General features: G+C 34.9%; 3 protein-coding genes across 5 annotated transcripts in view; 1 reads left to right on the forward strand and 2 right to left on the reverse strand.

Moving 5' to 3' along the window:
* The window catches only part of LOC129796209 (mitochondrial uncoupling protein Bmcp-like), a 590,308-nt gene that overhangs the window by 344,001 nt on the left and 228,353 nt on the right, over window positions 1-17,954 (reverse strand). The window lies entirely within an intron of this gene.
* The window catches only part of LOC129796067 (DNA helicase MCM9-like), a 35,565-nt gene continuing 17,790 nt past the window's right edge, over window positions 180-17,954 (forward strand). For all 3 annotated transcript variants that reach the window (XM_055837765.1, XM_055837767.1, XM_055837764.1), the window contains exons 1-3: window positions 180-351; window positions 419-678; window positions 17,222-17,939. In XM_055837765.1, the coding sequence (XP_055693740.1) occupies window positions 251-351; window positions 419-678; window positions 17,222-17,939 (1,079 nt within the window). In that variant the 5' untranslated portion in view covers window positions 180-250. The remainder of the gene's footprint in view (window positions 352-418; window positions 679-17,221; window positions 17,940-17,954) is intronic.
* On the reverse strand, window positions 4,216-16,594 carry LOC129796191 (uncharacterized). Its single transcript, XM_055837968.1, has 2 exons — window positions 15,304-16,594; window positions 4,216-4,234 (listed from the first exon to the last, which is right to left on the reverse strand). The coding sequence occupies exons 1-2, from the start codon at window positions 16,317-16,319 to the stop codon at window positions 4,231-4,233; spliced, it is 1,020 nt and encodes a 339-aa protein (XP_055693943.1). The 5' UTR covers window positions 16,320-16,594; the 3' UTR covers window positions 4,216-4,230.

The raw sequence follows: 17,954 nt of genomic DNA on the forward strand, positions 1-17,954 counted from the left end.
TTTTTATGCCAAACGACGCGGAAAAAATCCAGGGCCCCAAAAAACCACACCCGGACGGGAAAAACGCCCGGAAAAATGCAGTTTTTATGCAACGATGGGTACATGAAACATGAATGTTTCTCCAAGTTGATGAAGAAGCAAGAAGGAAACATTGTTGCATCCCGCCAATTGATCAAAGCAAAAAGTAAGGTTATGTTTTTGTTTTCTCATTTTGTTGTGGTTTAAACTTTTGCAAAAATTTAGCGAAAAAATGGATATTTACGATGATTATTTGCTAAAATTCCACGAGAATGATATTGGAAGTATTCTCACGTCAGATTGGGATGCAGAGCCAATGAGTGTTTATGTGGAGTAAGTTTTTTTTGTTATATTTTGCACTTGTTGCTCATTCCTAATTCCCGGAAATTCATCCTTCCAGCATGTGTCACTTGCAGAGAGAAGTCCCGGAGTTGTTTCAGCGCCTCCAGGAAGATGCTTGGGAGGAGCGACGGAAGTGGAATGCAAGCCTCGTACGTGCACAGCAGAAGATTCTCTCAAATGATGTCTTCCTTGCCGGATCTACGGATTTGAGGGACAATTGCTACGTGACCCTCCACAATTTGCCACCATCCGCAGGGACACACTTCTCCACTGAATACCCCACCTTGTCGCATGTTGGGAAACTCGTACAGATCAAAGGTAAGTGCAATTTTTATTAATTACTCTTCTCAAGTAAATCCAACTGAAACATAATTACAATGTACATTAAGCATCCGCCAATGAAGTTGGTGATGAGGATGTAGTTGAGATCAAAGAATTGAGCTGCTGTAAAGTATTCCCAATTATTTTCATGAAGATCCTGGTAGAAGAAACAATCAGGGATGTTTTTCGGTGCTTTCCGGAAGTCATTTCTCAATGTTTTTACCTGAAAAATTTAACAAAAGGAAGTAAAATGATTTATTGTGTAGCAAGAAATCCCGGAAATACAGCTTAAAAAACCTTCTTAGTATGAGTAGTAGTATAAAATAAATTACAGAGCAAAGAAAATGTAAGAAAATAGAATGATAAACTCACTTCTCTATAAAAAGCTTCCATTTCCGTGATAACAGCCACAGCTTTGTAGGCAAAACCGGCAATTTTAAGGATTTGCGCAACATGTGGGCCACCAAAATCAAAGTATAGTAGGTAGTTGGAGTAGAAGTAAATTTGAAAAATTAATGCAACGAAATCGTATGCAATGTTAATGAGAAGAAGTGGTCCAAATGTCTGGTCTATGTATCTTTTAACATCCATTAGCTCCCTGTTGAGTCTGTAGAACGTTCTAAAGTCCCTTTTTGTTCTCAATCTCCGGAAGATTGTGAGTAGTTGTCTCTGGAAGATTCTCAAACATCTCACAATTGATCTTATGTGGCAAACAATGATCAAGAAATTTAGATCAATTAGCCCAAGAATGGTGTGATAGACAAATATCCAATTATTGTCAAACATATTATACACGGATTTTAGAATAAAGACAATTGTCCAGTAGATAAAAACAATGGTGCAGTCTTGCAACATTTTCTTCTGCCACAGCGTTAAATCCAGACACATTTTCAGAGAAGTATTTAAATGGTGTTCAAACTTTGCAAACATCCTGAAGACTGTGGCATGTTCTTCGCCCTTTACAAAGATGGCAATGATGTTAACTTGATAGATTATTCCCGGAACTACTAAACTAATGAAAGTTAGGGCAATCTGAACATTCCATTTTATAATGATATCATCCGCCAAGATGAAGCCAAGTAAACCAGCAATGTTGTGTACAACACTCATTATTCCATTGAGGAGGAAGATTAGCCAAAAATGACATTTTCTCTGCGTAATTTTCCACTGAACCCCATTGGAGATTGTGAGGAAGGGACAAATATTCCCAAATAATAATCCCAAATTTATCCATTTGAACGCTTCGAGTAACTTTTTCATTTTGATTACACGATTGTTTAGTTCTGCGGGTAAAGAATGATAGTTGATGGCATCGATGAAGGGCATATTTAATAATTTACTTCATAAATACTAATTTATTAATTAAGTGTATGAACCTATTTGTTTTCTCAATGAATTAATGTTTACACAAAGTATGAAGGAAAAATATCCTAATGTGGGGTAATGCCTAAAAGAGGATCCTTTCATGTTGAATAGTCAAGTAAATCCAATTGAAGCATAATTACAATGTATGTAACACATCCAGCGAAAAAATTATTCACCAAGTAGTAGTTAAGATCAAAGAATTTTGATGCAGTAAAGTATTCCCAATGCTTTTCATGAAGAATCTGGTAGAAGTAGCCATGTGGAATGATTGTGGATCCCTTGCGGAGATTATCTTTGAGTTCTTTTACCTGAAAATTATAGAAAGAAATACCCCGTTATGGGATAAAATGAATAAAATTAATTTTTCTCTTTAATTACCCTACCCTCAAAAAGTTTCCGAAAAAGCAACAGTTTAAAAAAAAAATGAGGAATTCAATTTGTAAAATTGATAATTTTTAAAATTCAATTTACCATAGACGGATTAACCTTTTGGGGTCCGCATGAAACATTGAAACATACGAGAAACATTTTATTTTCCCAAATTTTTATGAATTTAATTATTTTTCTAAGTTAGAAAGGCATCAGAACCACGCAATAGAGGCCAAAGAAGACGTTCTGACTGAGAAATATCCTCTGAGATCATCGATAAAATAATTATAGTTATAAAAGATGGCATGTTTCAATGTTTTTATGTTTCACATTGGACACGAAAGGGTTAGGAGGACAATTTAGAGGTATTACGTTTTTTTTGGTCTCTTCTACAAAAATTTAACGTATCTTCATCTTGAAAAAAAAAATTTAATTCATTTTAGTTATTTAATTTTGAGAAAATAATGGACGTGAAAGGGTTAAAAATAAATTGAAATTTTCATTAAAAAATTTAATTTTCGCTTAATCGGAAACTTTTTAATTGTAGTGTAAAAGAATTTCATACCTCCTTGTAAAATGCTTCCATTTCTATTACAAAAGCCACAGCTTTGTAGGAGAATCCGATGATTTTGAAGATTTGTGCAAATTGTGGCCAAAATTTGTACACATCACTGTATCGAAAATCCAAGAAGTGGTAATAGAAGTAAAATTGAAAGACTAAAGCTACAAAATCATATGCAATATTAACAAGGAGAAGTGGACCAAATGATTTATCTACATATCGTTTAATTTCCATTAATTCTCTCGTGAGAATGTTTAATGCCCTAAAATCACGATAGTGAGAGAGATTTTTTGATTTAAGAAGAAGTTGCTTCTGGAAGATCCTCAAACATCGCACGGTAGATCGAATGTGGCAGACAATTAGGAGGAAATTGAGATCAATTAGTCCAAGAAGGATGTGATAGATGAAGATCCATATGCTATCGTAGGTATAGTAATGTCCTTTGAGATAGAATATCATAATCCAGTAGATGAAGGCAATGAAAAATTCAAAATAGAGCTTTCTTTGCCACAATGTAAAATCCACGGTAATGTTGAGGATATCACTGAGACGATCTTCAAACTTTGCCAACATCCTGAAAACTGTTGCGTGCTCCTCACCTTGGGCAAAAATCACCAAAATATTCACTTGACTGATCATAATGGGAATTGTGAGACTAATAAAGACCAATGCGGTCTGAACATTCCATTTTCGCATGATTTCCTCCACAAGGAGGTAGCCAAAAAGCCCCGCAGTACCCTCCACCCCCGTAGCAATGGCATTAATAAAGAATATAGCCCAATAGTGAGCTTTTCTCTGTGAAATTTTCCACTGAAACCCATTGTAGGTTGTGAGGAAGGGACAAATATTCACAATTAGTAGCCCCAAATTTATCCATTTGAACGCTTCGAGTAACTTTTTCATTTTAATGCGGACGCGTCCACACTGCTAGCTACCACATTGGTGTGTCAAAAGGGTGCTGAAAGATGACTCCAATTAAACACATATTTTTTCTTGTGTGTGTTTTTTGAATAATTTATTGCCATTAATTTACTAAAAGAGCGAACAACCATTTATCTAGCTGGTGGATTCAAATTGAAAAAGTATCACCATGTATGTGAAGCATGTGGTGAGAAATTGATAAACAAGCCTGTAATTGATGTCGAAGAAACCAGCAGCTGTGAAGTACTTTTTATTGTTTGAATGAAGGAAAGTTTGCAAAATTGCTGAAGAACTTTCCGACGATGTTCTCACCACGATACGCTGAAGTTCCTCTAACTGAAAAGAAAGAGAGAAAATGTGGAAGAAATTGGTTGTAAAGTATTGAGAAACGTTCTTTATTGAATTTTTTAAGGGTTTGATTTATTTTTAATTTTACAATTTAATCCTTGAAAGGATTGGAAAGAGAAAATTCTTACTGATCATTTTCCCCTAAACAATAAAACTGATGAACGTTAAAATAAACCAATACAAGTCAAAGACTAACATCAAAAATTAAATAAAGAAACGTCAATCATTTTGAAAGAAATGTCAGACGTTGAAAAAAAACATCCAATGATAGAACATAAGTATCAATCGTATAAGAATAAAGATCAAACATTACAATATGATGTACGTCAAACGTTAGAAAAGAATCGTCAAATATTTTTTTTTAATGTCATGCGGTGAAAGTAAAAAAACGTCAAATAAATAGAAAGGAAACGTCAAAGTTTAGATAGGAAACGTCAAACGTTAGAAAAGAAGCGTCAAACTTTAGAAAATAAACTTCAAACGTTAGAAAAGAAAATGAACAACTTGACAAAGCCGCTAAATCGAAGTTAATAATTGTTAAAATTGCGTTAAGAAATCTGAATCTTTTTAAACGCTGGAAGCCGTTTTTTAAACTCTATTTTAGCTTCTTTCAATTTACAAAAAAAGAAAATTTTCTTTCCTCAAACATCCACGTAGAATAAATTTCTACGTACGTTGTTAAAATATAGAATCTCACCTCTCTATAACACATCTCAACTTGTCGTGTAAAATAAAAGAGTTTGATGATTTTTCCACAAACGATCAAGGTTTCAAGTAAAAAACTAGTAACACCCCAATATTCACTTACTAGCCTCACATATAGGTACGCCGTAAAGGTGATGGCAAAGAAATCATATGCAATATCAACACTCCAAATTGTACCAAAAGTCTTATCAATTAATTTCTTTATAACACCATAATCCCTGAAGAAGAATGCAAATTCTCGTACAATTTTATCATATGCCATACAATTTGTAATTGTTTGAGATTTATTAACAATTGCCGCACCAATGTCCTTCATGAGGAGCACAAGTGCATGACTCATGAAGGAGAAGTGACACATAATGAAGATGTAGCACAAATCAACAATTGTTAAGATAATATTGAAGCCAATTATAAATCCGGAAGATTTATAAACTTGACGAATTTTTACAAAAAGTAAAAAATTCGCATACACCGTCGATGCAATTATTTCACACCACCCTTTTCGGCAGAGTCCATCGTATTTAATGGAAATCCCGCAATTTTTCTCAAGCTTTCGCTCAAGTGTATCAATATTGCGGAAAATTTCAGCATGTTGTCGTGCTGTGAAGAAAATCACAAGAGCATTGAGTTCGGATATTAAAATGGGGGTGGCGTGAATTATAAATCCGCATGTTTTTATGATATTCCAATTCTCATGGAAGTCATCTTGTATGAAAAATCCAAAATAAGCAAAAATAGCTGCAACACCGAGAAAGGTATAACTCTCAATGAGGACAATGTAGATGTGATGACGTTTTTGATGCACGATGTACACATTTTTGCACTTTTTCACAATAAATGGGCATAAGCTGAAAACTATGAGGAGAAAATTGAAAACTTGGAATTTTTGTAGAAACATTTTTTAACATTTGTGCACGTTGATCAAATGATTAGAATGTAATGAGAATTAAATTATAGGTTTCATTTAATGGCGTAGATTAATTTATTTAAGGACAAATTAATTGTTTTCTTACACTATGCGTAAAATTTATGCTTTTTTAAAAAACAAAAAGAAAATAAACATGAATATTCATTGTACTTTGAGAATATTCCTAATATTAAAAAGTTACATCATCATTAAAAATGTTTTATTTAGTATTTACTAAAGGATAAATTGAATCTTCATTCTTTGATTCGGAGATTCTAAGACTGATAGTTTATTCAATAAAACATAAAAGCTATTTCGGAATATTTGTTGTCTAGTGTAATTAATTACTTCTTTGTATATAAATTAAATATGAGATGAGAAAATGGTATGGATTAAGTTGATTGGGAAACGATATATAGGGGAAAATGCCCTAAATGCGATCTTGGAGAGTGTAATTCAAAAATTTGAATAAATAAATAAATTTTGAAAAAAAAGTAGATAAACAAGTTTATTCTTTTAGAAAAATGAAATTTTATTCTTTGTCAAAACCGACCTTAATTGGAATCAAATAAGACCATCTTTCTCTTTAATTTCTATGGATGACCCTTCATGACATAAAAGAAACTAATTAACAGTAAATAAATTGAGAGTTTCTCCTACAACACCATACCTAATAAATTAATTGATTCATTTTCGGGTTTACATCGAGATGTTAAAAATCCTCAAAGGTTTTTTTTTAAGTGTAAAGGACTTTTGTATTTACTATTTACTACAAAAATCTTTAGTCGGGACGCTTTTTAGTCCTTAAAATTAAAAAAAAAATAAATAAAATTAAAAATTTGCCTTTAAATTAAAAAAAAATCTCGTTTCATGATAATTCAGGTTAACTAGTCTGCCTCCAACTATATTAACTCTAAATCGGACTCTAAATACAGATTCAATAAATAAACAAATAATTTCAAATTTTCTTACCTCTCTGTAAAATATTTCCACTTGACCAATAAAATAGAGAAATTTGATGATTTTTCCGCAAAGTTGAAAAAGTTTTAAAATAATTCGAATACGATTACTCGTATCGATTGTCCGTAGAAATAAGTACGATGTAAAGGTGAAGTCAAAGAAATCATAAGCTACATTAATACTCAACATGATACCAACGATTCTATCAATTATTCTCTTAATATCTATGTATTCCATGTAGAAGCAATTTAAATTACGAAATAATTTTAGATTCTCCTCTTGACTGGTGAATTTGCGTTGTTTAGCCTCAAGGAACATCCGGACAGACTTCATGAGCGCCGTAAGGGTGCGATTTAGAAAGGAAAAATGGCAAAGGGAAAGAATGTAGCTTAAATCAACAACAGCCAAATTAAAATGAATGAATATCACGTAACCAGATGTAAAGTGAATCTTGTAGAATCTAACAAGGAGCAAGACGGGCAGGTAGAGAATTGAAATAAAAATTTCTATCCATGCTCTCCTACATAAGCCATCAAAATTAACGAAAATTTTGCAAATCTTAAGAAGATTCTGTTCAAGAGAATCAATATTTTGAAATATCATTGCATGTTGCTTTGCCGTTAAAATAGTTGCAGTGATTATAAGTTCAGTAATCACAATTGGAGCTACGAGATTAATTAATCCAGATGCTTTAACTATGTCCCAATCGGAATTGAACTCTAGGTTTTCAAAATATCCCTCATGTGCGCAAATTGTGGTTGTAATTATAAAAATTGCCACCTGTCCCACCATGAAGAGGTATTGAATGTAAGTTTGAACAATCCTGTATTCATTTTCCTTATTTTTTCTCACTATGAATGGACAAATGCATGTAAAATGAAAAATTAAGCTAAATATATAAAAATGTTGAAGAAACATTTTCCGCGCGCACACAAACTCTGTGTGATGTTGATTCTGAAAGTATCTCAATAAAACTACAATTCCTTTAATTAATCCGTTTTGGAAATGGAAAACTTTATAAATAATTCCGCGTAGATAGATTACCAATAATTTTATTTATTTTACATGTATATCGAAGATGAGATGATAAAATCGAAAATTCAATTTATATTCACACTAGTCAACCCGAGCCCCCAATCACGTGTGAGCAAACTCCATTTTAAGCTATAAAAGGGTGGCGTATATTAGTAGGGGGATGAATAATACGGTACCCCGAAAATTGTTAAAATAAAAAAATCCCGTTATCTGACCCCTTGGGAAAAAATCAATTTTTCTGGGGGGGCGCTATAAAGGGGGGTTGGGGCAGAATCCCATATAGCGCTTGTAGCTCGTATTGACCCCCTCTATCCCCCTACCAACTTTCATCAAGATCGGCCCAGCCGTTTCGGAGGAGTTCATGTGCCACGAACAAACAAACAAACTTTTCAGCTTTATGTATTAAGATGTCAATATGTATAGATACTATGTGGGTATTATTATACATTATGTGATTTTGATTTTTGGTTTTCCTGCGAAGTGTTAAGGACTCACAAAGAAGTTTTTCCAAGTATTAAAAGCTTTACTTTTACTATATAAGTCTTCATAATTTTTAGGTCAATTTCAAGGATCTTATTACATTTTAGCTGTGTTTCTTTCAGACACAGCTTTTGTGTACCGAGCAAAATCGAAAGTCGTCAGATCGGGCTCAAACTTGGGATGAGCACGAATTAGGGTCCCCACATTCCAAAAAACGTATGCGCCAAAAAATTTTTTTCCGGCCGGCCGGTCGCCCGGCCGGGACCTATCGCCTAATTGCGAGAGAACGGTGATAGATAGAGACTTGCGGTAAACGGCAAAGTTTAAATATCGACTGGAAGACATCCGATTATGAGGTCAAATCCACCCCCCCCTCCGTCCGCCATTTTGAATAACCTCAAAATTTTGTTTTGCCTATATCTCAGCTCCTGTAATGTCTGATTTAGTTTAGTTTATTTTCTAAATACACTACCCGTCAAAAGTTTCCGGGCAAGCAAAAATGGGGTATTTTTGAAAGCAAATTTTAAGTGGCTATATTTTCGGCTGTGATTAACCGATTTTCAAAAATTTACCAGTTTTGGAAAGGTACATTTCTCACCTTTCCAAACCTGGTAAATTTTTGTAAATCGGTCAACCCGTTATTTCTTGGCAGCCATTTTGGTAAACCTAGGCAAAAGTATTTTTCTCACAATTTTACAAATTTTCACTTTGACCTTTTGCATCTCGGCCGCTAGTGCACCGATTTTAATAAATAGATAGTCGTTGGAAATGTAATTTAATTCCCTTTCCAAATCTGGTAAATTTTTGAAAATCGGTCAAGCGGTTCGGTCGTGGCAGCCATTTTAGTGAACCATAGTGAAAAACTACACTTTTGTCTATATCTCAGCTTGTGGTTGACCGATTTGAACAAACTCGGATTCAAATGGTAGCTAATCATGTCCCCTAACTTTTAAAAAAAAATTATCTCGATCCGTCACGTGGTTCTTTTTTAATGTTTTTTTATGTGATACCCTTATGTTACAAATAGGGTACCATAATTTCATTCGTTGACCATTTAATTTTTATAAGTTACACTTGGCCCAAATTTCATCAAAATTAAAAGTAGACATTATTATCTAACTTTTAAAAAAAATTTCACTCAAATCCATCAAGGGGTTCTCATGTAATGTCATTTTTTGTGAAGCTATGCGCGATTTTTGGGTTAAAATTTGGCAATTCGGCTCAACCAATCTATGGGCCCTGGAGTGTAATTTGACTCAAATCCTTGCTAAATCGGTTTAAAAATGTTAGTAATGATGTTCTGGACCTTGTTTTGACTCATTTTTTTTTCTATTTAATTAAAAAAAAATTGATGATTTTTCACCCAAAATCTTTATTTTGACCACCTCAAGAGCCACAATATGAGTATTAGCAGATTTCAAGTTATAAATTTAATAATTTTATTTAATTTCAAATCCCATTGGCATAACAATATAAAATGAGGTCAAGGATGTTTGTACAAAGATTTTGATTACAATTTGGGTCATCATTTGGTGGGGGGAGGGGGGGCAGAATAGTAGAAAGTCAAAAATCGCGCATAGCTTCACAAAAAATGACATTACATGAGAACCCCTTGATGGATTTGAGTGAAATTTTTTTTAAAAGTTAGATAATAATGTCTACTTTTAATTTTGATGAAATTTGGGCCAAGTGTAACTTATAAAAATTAAATGGTCAACGAATGAAATTATGGTACCCTATTTGTAACATAAGGGTATCACATAAAAAAACATTAAAAAAGAACCACGTGACGGATCGAGATAATTTTTTTTTTAAAGTTAGGGGACATGATTAGCTACCATTTGAATCCGAGTTTGTTCAAATCGGTCAACCACAAGCTGAGATATAGACAAAAGTGTAGTTTTTCACTATGGTTCACTAAAATGGCTGCCACGACCGAACCGCTTGACCGATTTTCAAAAATTTACCAGATTTGGAAAGGGAATTAAATTACCTTTCCAACGACTATCTATTTTTTAAAATCGGTGCACTAGCGGCCGAGATGCAAAAGGTCAAAGTGAAAATTTGTAAAATTGTGAGAAAAATACTTTTGCCTAGGTTTACCAAAATGGCTGCCAAGAAATAACGGGTTGACCGATTTTCAAAAATTTACCAGGTTTGGAAAGGTGAGAAATGTACCTTTCCAAAACTGGTAAATTTTTGAAAATTGGTTAATCACAGCCGAAAATATAGCCACTTAAAATTTGCCTTCAAAAATACCCCATTTTTGCTTGCCCGGAAACTTTTGACGGGTAGTGTAGGTTCAAGTGTTAATTATCACAAATAAAGATGTTTTCATAAAATTTTCTTACCTCTCTGTAGAATTTCTCCACTTGCTCAGTAAAATAGAGAAATTTGAAAATTTTACCGCATAATTGAAGAAACTTCAAAATCACCCGAATACGATTACTCGTATCGATTGTTCGTAGAAATAAGTACGATGTAAAGGTGAATTCGAAGAAATCATAAGCTACATTAATACTCATCATTATCCCAAGAATTCTATCAATTATCCTCTTAATATCTATGTATTCCATGTAGAAGCAATTTAAATTACGAAATAATTTTAAATTTTCCCGTTGACTCGCGAAATTGTATTTAGCCTCAAGGAACATGCGGACAGATTTCATAAATGCCGCAAGGGTGCGATTTAGGAAGGAAAAATGGCAAAAGGCAATGATGTAGGTTAAATCAACTACTACCAAATTGAAATGAAAGAATATCACGAATCCAGATGTAAAATGAACTTTGTAGAATCTAACAAGAAGCAGGAAAAGCATGTAGATGTTTGAAATAGATACTTCTATCCATGTTCTCCTACATAGACCATCGAAATTGATTGCTATTTTACACTTGTTGAGAAGATTCCACTCAAGAGAATCAATTTTTCGAAAAATCATTGCATGCTGTCGTGACGTTAAAATTGTCACTATGAGTATAATTGCGGTAATCACAATCGGAGCTAAAAGATTGATAAATCCTGATGCTTTAACTATGTCCCAGTCTGAATTAAAGTCTATGCTTTCAAAGTATCCCTGTTGTGTGCAAATGATAGTTCCAATCACTAAAATTACAACTTGTGACGTATACAAGAGGTCTTGCTTGTAAGTTTGAACAATTCTATATCCATTATTATCCTTATCTTTTTTCACAAAGAACGGACACACGCAGGAAATATGAAATAATATGTTAAATATTCGAAAATGTCGCAAAAACATTTTCCGAGCGCACAAACTTTATACGTGATGTTGGCTCGGAAAGTAACTCAATACAACTACAATTCTTGTAATTGATACATTTTGGAAATGGAATACTTTATGAATAATTCCGCGTGGGTGTTACCAATAATTTTATTTATTTTACGTGTATCGAAGATGCAATGATAAAGTCGAGAATTCAATTTATATGTGGGCTTAATTTTACTTAAATTTCCACATAAGGTGGCATATTAGATGAATTCTTGAGTTTATGGATTTAATCTGATTTTTTTGTTATTGAAAACACTTAGAATTCTCATGTAAAATCTCTCTAAAATAATATTTTTTAATGTTTGATTTTAATCAAAATGATTTGGTTTAAAAAAGAGAATAAACTTCTTTGAAAGCTTTGACTTCTGTGAGGGATTAAGCTATTTCTGACATGAATTTATATTGTTACTATTTCACCCACAAATATCTAGGTTAAAGAATTCCCTCTTCAATGTGATCTCACCTTGGAAAATTGGTGGATTACCTACATTGGTTGACGAATTAAAAAAAAAAAAAGAATTTGCGCCACACACAGCCAATGAACTCAGAAGAACACAAAATATATCGACATTAACCTGCTGGCCGCCAAGACCTTGGAGCTTCCTTAAAGCGCCAAGGTGGGGTCGTTGAACGACCCCAAGAAGGAAGTCGATTTTCTCATAAACTATAAAACCGGGAACTGTCGGGTCACTACCTTTAGACTCCTTATATAGTCCTCTTGCCCCTTGCATCACAAATTCGCCACCCGGAAACACGCAGAAGAAGATATTAGGGAAAAACATTTTTCACTCCTTTTTCACACTTTCTTCGTGAGAAATTTGCCACGAAGTTTACCGCAACTGCTATTTTTTTTCACTACTTCCCCACATTCCCCTCACTTCCCGCATCATGATAAATGGCAATATTTCTCGAATATTCTTTATTGTTTTGCACATTTATATGCTTCTAATTATGTTTTATTTGTTTATGTTACTTATTCGCGATAATTCTGACACTGAGAAGGTAAAGTGAGAAAGTAAACACAACCCTTCAACCCCCTTCAACCATATGATTTATGATGTGACTAACTTCATTCTGAGAAATTTTCCGCAGCATGGCCGTTACACCAATTTTTGAATTCCCTTCTTCTACATTTTCCTTAATAACTTTTCTTGTGGTGGACGGATTGAGCTGAAATTTTTACACAACCTCCTCAGATAACCAAAGAACTTATTTCCAAAAGATGGGAATGGTATCTTTTATATTTATTAAGTTATAGCACGAAATATAGGGCTGGGGTCGTTCAACGACCCCGCTTGGCGGCCTAGAGGTTAAAGTATCATCTTACCATTGCTGAATACATATTTGCTGTGGAAATTGATTCTTTGACTTTGGAGTTTGTATATAAATTCCATTATAATGGCACTAGCACTATGCATAAATTGCTTTCTATCCAAATGAATCTTTTTGATGTGGTAAAGAGGGCAGAAAGTGAAATTGCGCGTTAAACATACTAACATAAGGCCATTTATCTGTTGGGGATGTTGAAGAGAACACAGTGGGATGATATTGCGAGAAATGACTCTGTGATATCAATAAAAGCTTCTTATGATATTAATTCGCATTTGCCTTCTTTTCTTCTGTTTGCCACCGCATGTGGAACGTTCTTATATTGATTATTTAGGCATAATATTGAGTACTTGGGGGTATATTCTGTACATAAGTGTGTGGATTACGAGTAAAGTAAGATAATAATGGATGTGTTGTTGCCGCATGAGGAATAATTGACGATGGAGAGGAAATTAAAGAAGGGGAATCCGTCTTAATCACATCAATTTAATATATACACACATACTTTGTCTAAAAGAGATATCTTCATCTAATATTTGTCTCTTTATTATCGTCTTTAAATTGTCATTGCATTGTTACATACATTTTAGTTTCATGTTAACACTATTGTTTCACCTCTAATATTGCAATACAAGTTGTGATATTTATTTTTTTTTTCACTCCGTCTTATAGACTACATTTTTGTCTCTGCTTATCCATTCTTGTAATCAATTTTACATTGTTTAAAGATGACCTTTTCCTCAGCATGGAGAATGCTCTGAATGTTTTTTTTTTCTTTCTTTTCTTTAGAATTTTCCTTAAATGAAGCTTTTTTGTGTGAGAGTTTTACAATCGAATTGATCTTTTAAATCCGAAATCTTATTCTGTTTTATTATTGTAACTTATTCTCCTTAAAATGCTGCAATTACGAGAAGACATTTAATTATAATTTTTATTTATTTATTTTCTTGTGTAAACATCGATAGAAATGGACGAGATAAGTTTGGATCAATTTGATATATTTGTTTTTCCTTCTATATATATAATTTATATATATGTAGCATAAAATAGAAAACACTTTCAATGTCACAACTAATATATATTTTCCTTTGGGTTAGAAGAAAATATATAATGTATCTATGGCTAAGTTTATGCAGGTTTTTCACATGTCTCCCATAAAATTCTTTTATTTCCGCTTATCAAGCAAAATATTATATATTGGGAGATATTTATTGGGAAAAAAATCCCCCAAAATGACAAAATAATTTGGAAGCATGGGGGCTATTCATGTGGAAAAAGATTTTGCGCAACCCTTTGTTGCCTATGGTGTAACCTCTCGCTTTTACTAAATGCCATTTTTTCTCGTTTTTCTTTAATAATTAAAATTGACATATCAATCAGCATCTGTTGTTGGTTTATTGTTTTTTTTTTAACAAATTTCGTCTTTAAAGAATTGAATGTAAGTTAATCTTCAAATCTACTTATTCCTCCGTTTTGGAAATCTAAAAAATAAATAACATCTTTACTAAAAAGTGATATTTTATGCTAATAATTAGTTAAAAACTTGTAAAACGTCAGAGAAAAACAACGTTAAACGTTAGAAAATAAACGTCAAACGTAAGATTTTCATAAATTGTCAAAAACTTCTAATTCGAATGCAAAAACCGTTTATATGACTTAATGCATCTCAAAGCTCAACACTCGTAAATTATCGTCCTTTTTAAATAAAAAGTAATTTAATAATTCTCTATTTCATCTATATAATAAAGAAAGGCCTGTTTGTTGGTAATCGTCGTTCCGACTTTTCTATACAAATCCACACCGTTTATCCGATCGCGATGAAATTTGGTACAGAGGCCCCTTATAACAGGCGGTTTCAGATGGCCGTATTCATTTTCCCCCCAAAGCCCCCCTTCATGTAGCCCCCATAGAGATTTCATGCAGTTTTTGCAAATTTTTGAATTTGGCGCCTAAAGTATTGTATGAAAATGATTTCTTCTCTTTGCAAGTTTTTTCTTTTGGGTTTGATAAGTGGCCCAAATCTGCCTTTAAACCATCACAATTTATTTTCTCTCTAAAATTTGCGCGAAGCGCAACAAATCCCCGCGAAGCGGGGCGAGGTAAATTGGAGCGAAGCGACAATTTACCTCGTCTTGAATAAACTTCTGGCTACAAGGCTCTGGTTAAACCCCAACCTTACTTACAAATTCATTTTCGCACTTCCAACCCAACTGATGCTGATCGATGCAACTTTATACCGAGTTTTATGATATTTAACCACGGGAAGGGATTGCTATTACATCATACACGTATGGTGTGTGGGTGATTTTTTTATGTAGGGGGGCACGTAGGAACTTTGGTACAATGTTCTTTACTTGTGTTGCTGTTCCTTGTGAATGGGAAGCTGCTGCTGCTGTTGCTGCTGGGAATTTTGGACATCGGCTAGGGTGTCTGAGAGAGCAGCAAGAAGGACATCGAGTACTTTTTTCTGCAAACTCGGCGAGATGCGTCCGTAATTGCCTTCAGATTCGAGGAATTCCGTGAGTCGCTGGAGTGCAATGTGGGCATGCTCGGAGCCCTTTGTTAGCGATTGGGAGAACATTACTTTTGCCAATTGGTAGATTATCTCCTCGAGGGAGTATTCAGCATACAGGAAGTCTGCTAAGCGAAGCCGCCCAGCTGCCTCATCGTAATCCACGGCATTACTTTCGAGAATATTTCCGTACTGCCCACTCGTGGCCATACCGCGAAGTCGACTGAGAAATTCGGATTTGGACTCATTGTCTGGGGGTAGGGCTGAGGTGGACATTGGGGTGGTAGTGGGTACTGTTGGTGGGGCTCTAGTCAACCCACGGGACCCATAGGCCTTTTGCAGATATTCAATTTCCATTTTAATATCACTCAGCAACTTTATGGCCTTTTCGCGACTGATGTAGTTCTCATGAATTAACTCCTCAATGGCACGCGCCACACCAGCTTCATCACCAGTCCAGAAAACATATTGAGCCATATCGAAGGCTGAATATTTTCCATGATTATTCTTCAACAGGGGTTTCAGATCACTCTCATACTCTAGGCCTTTATCTTCATCTTCCTCGGTGTTTGTGTCGTTGGGTACATCGTTGGATCCAGTTGCCTCCTCGGGTTGTCCTCTGTGAGGGGGTTTCTTCACATCCTCCAAGGCATTCAGTTGCTGTTCTAGACTCGGTAAATCCTTTGCATCATCCCCATGCATCGTGAGACTCTTCAGGTGTGCCAGCTCCAATACTTCCTCATTCACATCATCCCCTGGCTTTGGGGTGACTGTATTTACATCCTTCCATATTGTCGCTGGGGATGAGTGCTTCACAATTACGGTCAGCACGAGAAAATACACAAAAAATACTCTCATTGCGAAGGTGGAAAAGTTTCGGTTTTAGCAAAAGCTACACTGTCACTCTTTAACAATTTCCTTTCTTATTTGTCTCAACACACACACAAGGTACAAAAAAGAATTTTCCACCGCACTTTCGTCTCGCTCGTGCTGTGTTCTCTACAAAAGTGATCCAAACATCGCCACGGGAAAGTTGCGTAATAGTATTTTCGTGAGTCGAGTCGAAAAATCGATAGACAATAAACTCCACATCCCTCAAGTTTAGAGGGGGGAGGGGGAGTAGGGCGGACTTCTCTTTGACCCCCCTCGTGGCACAATTTACTATTATAACATTGATTTGATTTTGTGGCGAGGAAACATTGTGCGGTGAATTCCATTCCTTGCGCACACTCATCGAATAACCGTTAAATGCGGGAATTTTTGAATGTTCAAATAAGGGAGCTAGACGAGCTAGAAGATATCTTAAAGATTTTCAGAAATAATTAAACTTTTTTTTACAATGAATTCAGACATTAGAATAAATTTTAAAAGTCAAACGTTAGAAAAGAAACTAAAAACCTTAGTATAAACTTAAAACGTTTGACATTTTTTTGTCAAAAATCGTACATTACGACATTTCACATACGACGTTTCGAAGGATTCATTCCTTCTTCATCAGGTCCGCTGAAAAATTCTACTGGACCGACAACTAAATCAATAAACGTCAAATGTTGAAAAAGAAACGTCAAGCGTTAGAATTGCTCAAAATAAATTCTCAAAAGCTATAATTACGAATTCAATTAGCCGTTAACTCCTAAATTAGTTTTTTTTATCCATTTTTATCGTCTTTGAAGTTCAATAAGGACATAAATTGCTTACAAAATACCCACCAAAATAGATTTATGGATATACGCTCCTATGGATTTCCTTTTTCATTCCAGGAAGCGTTGTGAGGATGTCAAAGAGCGTAATAGTTGAGTATAGGCGCCAATATACGTGTAGTCGTTGCAAGAAAACTGTAATGTGCCACGCACAGTACTTTCGGAATTTTGCCTTTGATCCTCCAACAAAGTGTCCGGATGCAGATGGCCCAAATAAATGTCGTGGACGAATGCAGGATTTGTCTTCCACAAAGGATCCAATGAAGTATATGCAATATCAGGAATTTACAATGCAGGAACTTCTGAGTGTCTCCGTTTTCCCAACGGTAATGATTGTGACACTTGAGGAGGATTTAGTTGAAATTTGCGATGCTGGCGATCGTGTGATTGCCTGTGGGGTGTTGCAGTATCAATTTCAGTGGACAAAAGAGTACCAAAAGCCCACAATTAAATTCGTCTTGCGTGCTATAAGTGTGTGGAGTGAGCAACGGAAGCTTGGTACAAAGTCTGCCGATGAGGTGCTCTATGCCCAACTAGCCTGGCAGGAGCTTGTTGAGGTGGAGGGTGAGGCAAAAGCCCGCGAGAGAATTGTGGCATCATTTGCACCAAAAACTCTCGGGATGCAGTGCATTAAATTGGCCCTCTGCATTGTTCTCTGCAGTGGTGGGCTACCGAGGAAAACCGATACGTCACGTCAGAATTCTCACATGCTTCTCGTTGGGGATCCATCCCTTGGGAAGTCTAGTCTTATCTCTTTTGCAGCGGAAATCACTCCAAGGTAAGAGAAATTGGA

This window comes from Lutzomyia longipalpis, chromosome 4 (genome assembly GCF_024334085.1).
Source record: "Lutzomyia longipalpis isolate SR_M1_2022 chromosome 4, ASM2433408v1".
In the NCBI taxonomy this organism is placed as follows: Eukaryota; Metazoa; Arthropoda; class Insecta; order Diptera; family Psychodidae; genus Lutzomyia; species Lutzomyia longipalpis.

What these genes read in the sequence shown, in the direction of transcription:
- LOC129796191 (XM_055837968.1), bottom strand. Translation starts at nt 16,319, where the DNA reads ATGAGAGTATTTTTTGTGTATTTTCTCGTGCTGACCGTAATTGTGAAG.